The 9,292-nt window shown below is 43.6% G+C and overlaps 4 protein-coding genes across 4 annotated transcripts; 2 read left to right on the top strand and 2 right to left on the bottom strand.

Moving 5' to 3' along the window:
* Window positions 1-991: 991 nt before the first annotated feature.
* PHALS_11678 (Major facilitator superfamily domain, general substrate transporter) lies at window positions 992-2,497 on the bottom strand (the record flags this gene model as incomplete). Its single annotated transcript, XM_024727083.1, has 2 exons — window positions 992-1,167; window positions 1,222-2,497. 2 exons carry the CDS (start codon window positions 2,495-2,497, stop codon window positions 992-994), a joined length of 1,452 nt encoding a protein of 483 aa, XP_024577695.1.
* Window positions 2,498-2,624: 127 nt separating this feature from the next.
* PHALS_11677 (nuclear ribonuclease) lies at window positions 2,625-3,626 on the top strand (the record flags this gene model as incomplete). Its single annotated transcript, XM_024727082.1, has 4 exons — window positions 2,625-3,096; window positions 3,175-3,260; window positions 3,313-3,381; window positions 3,444-3,626. The coding sequence occupies 4 exons, from the start codon at window positions 2,625-2,627 to the stop codon at window positions 3,624-3,626; spliced, it is 810 nt and encodes a 269-aa protein (XP_024577694.1).
* A 107-nt stretch (window positions 3,627-3,733) lies between these two features.
* Window positions 3,734-4,393, bottom strand: PHALS_11676 (uncharacterized protein; the record flags this gene model as incomplete). Its single annotated transcript, XM_024727080.1, has 1 exon — window positions 3,734-4,393. The coding sequence occupies one exon, from the start codon at window positions 4,391-4,393 to the stop codon at window positions 3,734-3,736; it is 660 nt and encodes a 219-aa protein (XP_024577693.1).
* A 1,874-nt stretch (window positions 4,394-6,267) lies between these two features.
* Window positions 6,268-7,260, top strand: PHALS_14523 (uncharacterized protein). Its single transcript, XM_024727079.2, has one exon. The coding sequence runs from the start codon at window positions 6,668-6,670 to the stop codon at window positions 7,124-7,126; it is 459 nt and encodes a 152-aa protein (XP_024577692.1). The 5' UTR covers window positions 6,268-6,667; the 3' UTR covers window positions 7,127-7,260.
* Window positions 7,261-9,292: the final 2,032 nt, after the last annotated feature.

Genomic DNA, 9,292 nt, shown 5'->3' with positions numbered 1-9,292 from the left:
TCTTGTAAAGAACGAAAGGTCGGTGACCTAAAGACGCTTTCTCAAGCGCAAAGCTACGACAGCCCCGCCGCAAGCTTAATGCCGCATATCACCTACAACTATACGCATCTGTTGAGAACGCTAAGTATGTCATTCTTCTTCCGTTCGCTGAGCAGACTGGTAGTTTTGCTTCTGCAGCTGTATTGCAATTTCAGAGTCCTTTTGACTCAGCGCCTTGAACGTTCCATCCCCTGAGCTCGTGAATGAACTTCTTGACTATCAGACGTGAATCTAACGATCCGTGTTCCGACTGCTAATGTAAGTCGTCTAACCGAACGTGATGATCGCAGGCTATTCGAATACAATGTGTCCATGCCGGATGCCAAGGAACAAACATGCTTGTATTGGTTGTGAGCGAAATAACACTGGATCGCTAAACCGGGAAAAATGTACATTTTACCAAAGCTTATTTAGAATGTAATGAGTAATTTCTATCTCATGCAAAAAAAAATATTTTTATCGCTGAAATAACTTCCTTGGATAGCTTAGAATATTTCTCAATTACGAGCTTCTTACGAAGCCAATCGATGAAATGAGAATCGATGCGACCAATTCTTCGCCTTGTACTTGTCCCAACTTATATATATGAATTATCATTGCTAAGAAACTTGAAGTGAAGATAAATTATAACATTCTCAGTAATATTGAGACTGGGTTGGTTGTTCATCGATAATACCCGGAATAAGAAGCATACACTTGTTTGATTGGTGTGCCCTTGTATTTTCATGAGTTAGTTCGTTCGCCGTTATGTATTAGTAATATACATGTCTTAACTTTTCTTTGAGAAAAATAATTCTGAAGTTCAGACAAAAGCAAAGGTTGTCAGTTCTCATTAGTCGAACGATATTGAAACTACCCTTAGAGCTTAGGTGGCTGGCCCTAAAGAAGGTTCTGGGAATATTCTTGGTGGTAAATTACGGTAAGGAAAAAAACTGCCGGCGTAAACGTAACACTACTGGAGTGATGAAGATGTCTCGTGTCCAGCGTGTCCAGCGTGTAAGTGTGCGACGCCGCTCTCACGTGCAATCTCGTTGCGGTGTTGTACTTCGTTATCGTACTCATACTTGTGCAAGTACATCGTAAGTGGAATCATCAAGACACAGGACAGCAGGGATAGCACATTAAGCACTGTCAGGTCACCGTCAAATACACTATTTGACATGTACACGGCTGGATACTCACAAAGGCTGCTGACAGAACCGACTGAAAAAATAATCCCTATAAGTGACCCCATGTTTTTGAGACCGAACGTCTTAGCCGTAAAAGCTGAGATAATTGCGTACAGAAACGCTCGGAATGCCGTAAATAGCAAGAAGGCAATGCACTGCAGCGGTAAAATTGGTGCGAGCTCGACCACATTATACAGCACACCCAGCGCATTTGTGAATTGCAGTGCCTTCGACAGTCCCCGTTTCTCCACCAGATAATCAATAAATGGAACGAAAATAAAGCCCATCGGCAAAATGAAGCTAAATATCTTGGTGTACAGGTAATTGTGTTCACGATCGCCGTAATTTTCTAGCAGCTTGTTTGTTGTGCCAATATAGACAGTAGCACGCAGCATCTGAACGGCTGCGTACGCCACAATGAATAAAAATTCGAAAGTCTTCATCTGCTTGAGAAGATCAATGTCCACATGGCAAAAAGCTGCATTGTCTTGCTTTAAAGGTTTGGAGATTAATGGAATACTCTCGGACGTGGTCTTCTGCATCTTCACACTGTCGTATTTAATATTGTTCGCCTGTCGATCTGCCATTGGTTCTTTGCGATGTGTCGTCACCTCCACTTCGTCACTCTTTACACTAGAGTTCTGCTTCGAACGCAGGTTCTTCTCATTTAGACCCCAAAGAATGATCAACAACAAGTAAACAAGTGTAGAAACTACTGCCAGTCCCAAAAGTAGCTCTCTGCGCGTCCAGCCAAAGCGCTCATGAACAGCATACAGGACGAGAAAGATAACACTGCTGCCGTCAAATAGACAGCTTATTGCTGCAAGAATTGCTGTTTGGTAACGCATGATGAGGAAGCTGGCGGGATACGATGACATCATAGTAATACATCCTCCGAAGGCAATAAGCGAGTAAGCTAGTACAAACACATCGAAGGTCTGTGACTCTGCAAATGCCAGCAAAATAATGCCTGCGACCTCAATGATTGCAGCAGTAATGACGGTCGCTTGAGGTCCTGTCCTGTCCATAAATATTCCAACAGGTAGTGCTCCAACGTTCACAGTTACTGCAGCCACCGCAAAGATGAGATTGAGTCGGTTCTCCTGCTCCACGCAAGCGGGCTCGCTCGGGTTTGTACACCGCTCATGGTACTGACCTTCCTTTTTAAGTAGTAAAAGCAATGGTGCCCATCCAAAGACGAGGCCAGTGAGAAGCAGGTCGGACAAACAGACCACTAGCACTAACGCAATGCGTTCGGGTTCAGTGCGTTGCGAGTATGGAGCCATCATCAAGATGTACCAATGTCACGTTTTTGTGGAGTTTTATTTTACTAATAATAACAAAGGCTTTGATTTCGAGTCGCCATCGAGTGTATGTAAATCAAACTTCATTGTTTACGAAGTTACCCCGATAAAAATGTCCGCGACAGTGGTGAACGCGGGCAAATACACGCTACACGTGCGCTGTGTAGCTGGCGTTGAGTCTTGCTGCTATGTGGATTCCATCGATATAGCGTTCGATCTAGGTTGTATCATCGGGCGTGTGGTAAATAAATCGAACATATTTATCACGCATGGTCATGTCGACCATATCGGCGCGGTAGTAGCGCACGCCGCACGAAGATCGTTGCAGAAGCAAAAAGCTGCTAGCTACTTTGTTCCAGCTTACCTCGTAGCGCATTTAGAAGACATGCTTAATAATATGGCTGTCATGCAAGGTGACATACCTTTTCCAGCCAAATTTGTTCCTCTCCAGGCTTTTGACGAGGTAAACATATCCTCCAAGTACATGGTACGAGCAGTGCCTACAAAACATCGCGTACCAAGCCTAGGCTATATTCTGTACGAGAGAAAAAGCTGCCTCAAGCCAGAGCTTCGGCACATGTTTGGTGAGGAGCTTGCGGCACTTAAGCGCGCTGGCCACGAGATCACAAACTTCAAGCTGACGCCAGAAATCGCATACACAGGTGACACTACCATTGAGGTGTTTACAACGGCATTAAATGACAACCGATCGAAGGACTTATTGCAAGTAAAAATACTCATCACCGAGGTACGGAGATTAATCAACATTATATCAAATATCTTAGTTTAGTTGTTTTTAGGCCACGTACGTTGACTCCAAGATGAATATTGAAGACGCAGCAGCTCGCGGTCACATACACCTCGACCAGGTATGTTGATCGATTGTGCTCTGTTGTGTGTGCCTTAATATTATCTTGTGGTTGTCGCGTAGCTTGCTGCTCACGAAAACCTATTTCAGGATGTGGGCATTCTCGTGCTTGTACACTTTTCTGCTCGGTACTGCGCTGAAGAGTTACACCAATGTATTCGGACGCGTTTTCCAGTGTCGCTTCAACAGAAGACGTTCCTTGGGTGCCAAGACAGTCACGTGCATACGGCTCAATCGCAAAATTAGACAAGTAAACACACATTGCATGTTTTTGTTGGTGGACTAAGCGTATTATATTCCAATCCCAATAAATAATAGTACAACTAACACACAGAATTAAACACAACTCAAAGCTACATCGACGAGCTCCAGAACTCGGAAAAGTTGCGGAGCGGAATAGGTCGCGATGCTCGCAGCACCAAAATTTCATCGCGCATAAGCATGGGCACAGGTGCGGGTGAGCGGTCGACATCTTCAGCAACAGCAACTCGCACTTCATTGCTAAACCTTACATTGCGTTTGGGCTTGCGAATCTTGGAAGGTGAAGATACTTGTGGAGGCTGTGCTGGCATGGCATGTACATCGAATATTCGATCTATGTTGGCATTTGCTTGCTCGCGCACTTTAGTACGACGCTGTCGAGAGATCTGGTCATTAGCGCGCTCAATTTTCTCGAGCACTGTAAGCGCCCGCTCCCACTGGTTTTGAAGACATAGCGCCAGTGCATGACGACGGGAATTCTGGATGAATGTGATAGCGTAGCGAATATTGGCACAAGCTAAAACAAAGGGTGACACAGCCACATTTTGCTGCGTCTGCTGATGAATTTGGTGATCATTGAAGACCTGCTGCTGTCGCTGGGCTAACACGGCAGCAGCCATGGCATGCGGCGAGTGCGGTGAAGCTTCACTGGCCTGTTTGCTGACCTTGAGAAGGTGGAGATCATCGTCGGCACTGCGCGCACGCTTAAGTGCTGCCACAGGCGACACAGGGACGACACATGAAAAGCTCATTGATTGTAACAGTCTGTGAGGACAGACACGGTAATTATGTAGTAGGCGGATTTTCTCGTAATGAATTCACTGGTCCGCCTCACCGTGTTTGCTGAAGCGATTGGACGCTCTTGCGTCACACAATAAGCACATGAACCTGTAACTGAAATTGCTTATCTTAGAATTTGTAAGGACGGTACAGAGCCCGACCAACCATCATAGACAGTCAGACTGGATACAACAAACAGCATTTCTCACGCAGCGTCGCACGTGGCACAATCGTACAACCTTGTATCCACTCTCGTGGGGTTGCTTTCGTAGGGTTGCTTTCGTGCTAGCCACAAAATTTAAGCTGTCGTCTTAAGAATTACAATGAAAAGCTTTCGAGAGGACGTTCTGATTCAGAGTACTAGATACTTTGTCCCACTGAATGAACGACTGGGTCACTATGCTTCAGCTAGAAAAAAAATTGTTCATAGTGTGCTACATACAGTATAATGGTTCCGAAATTTTGTCATCAGCGCCCTAGGTAATGCTGCTCTTATTAATGTGCTAATCGTGTGCGATTGGGATTCGCTCTTTTCGCATAACAACATCTTTAAATAACCCGCAACCTAATTCCTATCTCTGATATAGGTATTAGAAGAGATGCGTGACGCGTGTCTCTAGTGAATGCACCCCAATTCACTGCAAGATGCGTTCGTTCACAGCAGCCGCTTGACGTTGCTGATAGTGTGGTAAAGCTGTGTTGATGTGGACTCTATCCCGAGTATTACGTTTTCAATATATAAAATAGAATCAAATCTTTCGCGAAAAACACGAGGTTCTCCATTGATATATTACTCCATATGTATTTTGCAGAACATGATGTTCAATGATAGCATAGATAAGCAGTAGCCACTATGTTATGGTCCTGAAAGCGTATCATTCTCAGCAGCCTGCATATTATTTCCCACTCGACAAAATCGAGCCGTAAGCTACCGCAATGTTCACTGCTATTGGCATGTAGACTGCGGGTCGTGGCCGCAACACCGCCGCCAGTGCTTCCTTGCCTGTTGTACGTTTGTCTATGACGAAAAGTCATCTCTCTCCCACCTGGTATTTCAAGTGCACCCGGAAGCCAAAATTATTGAATACGCGATGTTGCAAATCGTGACTTACTCAGTCGACAGTAAAATTATTTACTAAATTTGTAAGCACACCTTGGCAGCGCACGTTGTGCACCCACCCAATACGTATTGACCTTGGCCGAGACATTTAGCAAGCCAAATCAGTTTTCGTCGCATCAATGTCACAGAACATATTTAAAAAAATGAAACGTAATTTTTGATGCAGAATTTAACATCGCAGTTCCAAAGTCATTGTACATATGGCGCCTAATGAAGCGGTAATCACAGAAAACAGCTGGCCAGCAGCTCAGCGACAATTCGAAAAGTAAGAAAGAAGTTAAAGCGGTTATTTGGGTGTAAGCGGGTACCAGGACAAGATTTCAAGAAGAGATGATTTTACTCGTTTCTTGTCGAAATAACGATTCAGAGACAGTGAAGACCATCGGCTTTAAGGTGTTCTATAATGCTGTACGAACATAATAGCTAAGAAGTTCATACAGAATTTCTATTACAATACATACATACCCAGAATTCCATAAGGATAATTTATAAAAATTGTAGAGCCGTCCATTCTCTCGGAGAAACTAAATGATCAGTTACCAAGTGTATTCGAATCTGAGCAGTCATGGTGTTAAGGTGACAAACACAGGAGTTGAGTTGTTATCCATGAGTATCTATTTCTGGCTCTGGCACTTTAAAATACCAAGATGAACGAGAATTTGACAAATACTGCTACCGCAAAGAAAATATTTGCTGCAGTCTGGTCAAATTCGCAAGATTCTGGTGCTGTGGCGAACATGTTAACTATTATGGGAAGGTGTAACTATAGAAAATCGTAAGGGGAGGCTCGTCCGAAAAAGTTGTAAATGATCGTTTACAAAATTGACTTATTTCAAGTTGCTTTAGCCTTCGAGCTTCGTTCTGGACGCACGTGCACGCCTAGCGGCCGAGGGAACCATATCCAGAAAAGCTAGACCTCGTAAAAAAAATACCGCGCGCCTCTCCATGACAACAGATCCACTTCTAGCAACCGCCCTGTGGTGGAAAGAGCCACGTTGAGGCGAAAGCTTCATATAGAGGCAGCTCAATATTGCCAGCCTCGCAAACATTATTGGCTTGGTAAAAAGCATTAACCAAGTAGCACGAGTCGAATAGATCATTAATATTCTCATCTTTAATAATTTCAATGGGCAGATTGGGAATGCCATACTACCTCACGTGTAGGGTTTGTTTCTTGGACCCAGCTATCGAGAACGTGGTGTTTTGCCGCGGAAGTTGTGCGCATAACCAATGGTCGGTTCGCTCAGCTTTACATCATGGTATCGTGCCCGGTGCGCCTGATCGGCTTGTAGCCGGGCTGTTTCCTACAATCCACCGTGAATACGTAACTTTTCATAAAAGCATATCAAATTCGGCGGGCGAAGTGATTTCTATAATGCTGAAAGATCAAAACGTTTTAAATGCTGCACAAAACTACGGTGGCAAACTAGATAATCATAGACCAAGTTTTGGAGAAGTCAGCCAGTCTGTGACAATCATTTTTACCGAGTGTATCTGCGCGTGTCATTTACCAGAGCGTAGCCAGATATTAGTGGGAGCTGTTACTTGGTTGAAAAATCTCGAACTTAATTTTGGAAGTCTGTAACAGGGGCATCCCGTTTTATGGTGATGGTCGCAGATACTATGGTGCAAAGCCCAGATGTCCTAAATGTCCTAAATCTGGTACTGATGAGGACCATCTAGGGTTACATTATGTAGGATACATAAATTATGGAGGAGTGTGTTACTAAATAAATCGTATATATATTAACAAGACTGAGTTGATCAGATATTTGTATAAATCTAAATCAGACTGAGCTGATAGATAGATTATCAAGTATTTCGTATAAATCTAAATTAGACTGAGAAGAGTGAGCGAGATGATAATATCAGGAGAGGCTCTCGGTTCCGCTCCTTGCTTGAACAGACCGCTTCTTTTTGTGTAGAACATCCGAGTCAGAATAAGATAGTTTTCTTTGCGAAAGAAGAAGTTGTTCTATTATAGATGTAGGGAAACAAGGCCTGCATGAATGATTTTGCCTTTATTTTACCTTGATGGGATAGCCTAATCGCCAGTCCAAAGGGACAGAAGCAAAGAATCGATTGCCTGAAGACGCTAGCCATGAGGCCGCTTCTATTAAGCATCCTGCTCAACGAGTGCAGGACCGAGGGCAATCTTTTGTCAGGTAATAGAAGTTAAGACGACAATGACTTTGGACATATTATGAAACATGCAAAGCGTGTCGCGCTAGCTCTATATATGTTATAAGGCGGCGCGCGACAATGGGCACTTACGATTGGCATCTTTGTAGAAAAAGCGTTTTAAGATCGAAAGTGTTTAAGCAACAGATGTCGAGATAGTTTGCACTGCATAACCAGACCTATCGCTTTTTATTGATCAATAAAAAAATGCACCCGTCGAGGGAGGCAAAAATGAATGCAATATTCTACGAGCTAAGAAATCAGTAAGCCGCGATAGCGTTAGACCCTTCCTCATAAATGGTGGCAGTAATCGTTTGCATAAAGGATTTTGTCAAGGTCCAGATTGCACCGAAATCTTTAATTTCCGACATGTCTACATCTGTACCTGTTATTCTTGATTCCAAGGCTTGCCGTATAATGAACTGACTCATTTAACCTTCACGTGCGGTGGTGCCTCATCCAAAAAAACAAGTACAGAATATTTTGCGAGGCACAAAAGATGCTTTGTGGTCACTTCGGAAGTCAATAGATATGTGGTCCAGTGAGCAATGTGAGCTGCGTGCCCAACTCGTTTAAGTGGGTAAACATCTTGTTACGCACTTGCTAAGCGCATCAAATGTGTAAATACTCGCCGCATGTGCAAGAGTATTTAATCAGTCTGCCGGAGTCAGCACTGGCAGACCACATCTGTTTGTCGAAGTTATGTCGAGTCTTCTAAGGCATCGGGTCGTACTGGCATGATAGTCTTTGTGAATTAGCTGAGTAAAGTAGCTCGTTGCTGCTGACAGTGACACAGCTACCGGTAACATATTGAAAATTGCGCTTAATGGCAACATTAAAGCTTGTTTTGTACTTGTCATCATATTGAACAAATTCCGTCAATAACATATCGTCAGGCATGCATGGTTTGGCGAAGAGTATCACATGAAGCAATAAGCGCGGTGCTGAGGTGAACTGCTCTCACATTTTGACTTTGCGCTGTTTATAGCAGTGCGATTTCTAATCTTGATATTCTGGCTTGATCAGCTTCCATGACACCGCCACAAAGCGACTAGGTTTTTTGGTAGGACGGCTGTTGATATATATTTTACTTGCAAATATCTACCCGATGACCCTTTGTATCAAAATCACAGTTTCTTTCACTGATGAGCTAGAGCGTCATGCGCAGATCTGCCACCGGCAAGCAGAGCACACACGAATATATAGTAGGTGAAAAGAACAATAAGATGCTGGTAACCTCTATCTATTAGTAGTTAATATTACTAAATTGTGATCCCAGATATTGAATTGTATACAGGCTTAGTTGGACGGGATAGGTCAACCCTCCGAAGATATAGTGAGCACAACTTGTGTTTTACATAAGAACATTGAAGCCACAATATGATCTTGATCTTACAAGTGAAGCGCATTCTAAGGACGATTTTTCAGATATCCCAGACCCTTACTGGAAAAACAATAGTGTTTTGAATTAGTTGGGATGCCTCTGGTCACTCCGTAATGTGGATCACGAACGGCTTGGGGCAGAGCAGGTGGACCCTGAACTTGACAAGTGCATACTTCATCGCAAGTC

The sequence above is a fragment of the Plasmopara halstedii genome (assembly GCF_900000015.1).
Source record: "Plasmopara halstedii genome assembly, contig: Scaffold_555, whole genome shotgun sequence".
Classification (NCBI taxonomy): domain Eukaryota; phylum Oomycota; class Peronosporomycetes; order Peronosporales; family Peronosporaceae; genus Plasmopara; species Plasmopara halstedii.
The sequence above is the reverse complement of the archived record's forward strand: the minus strand, read 5'-3'. Positions and strand labels throughout refer to the sequence as shown.

What these genes read in the sequence shown, in the direction of transcription:
- PHALS_14523 (XM_024727079.2), top strand. Translation starts at nt 6,668, where the DNA reads ATGGGCAGATTGGGAATGCCATACTACCTCACGTGTAGGGTTTGTTTC.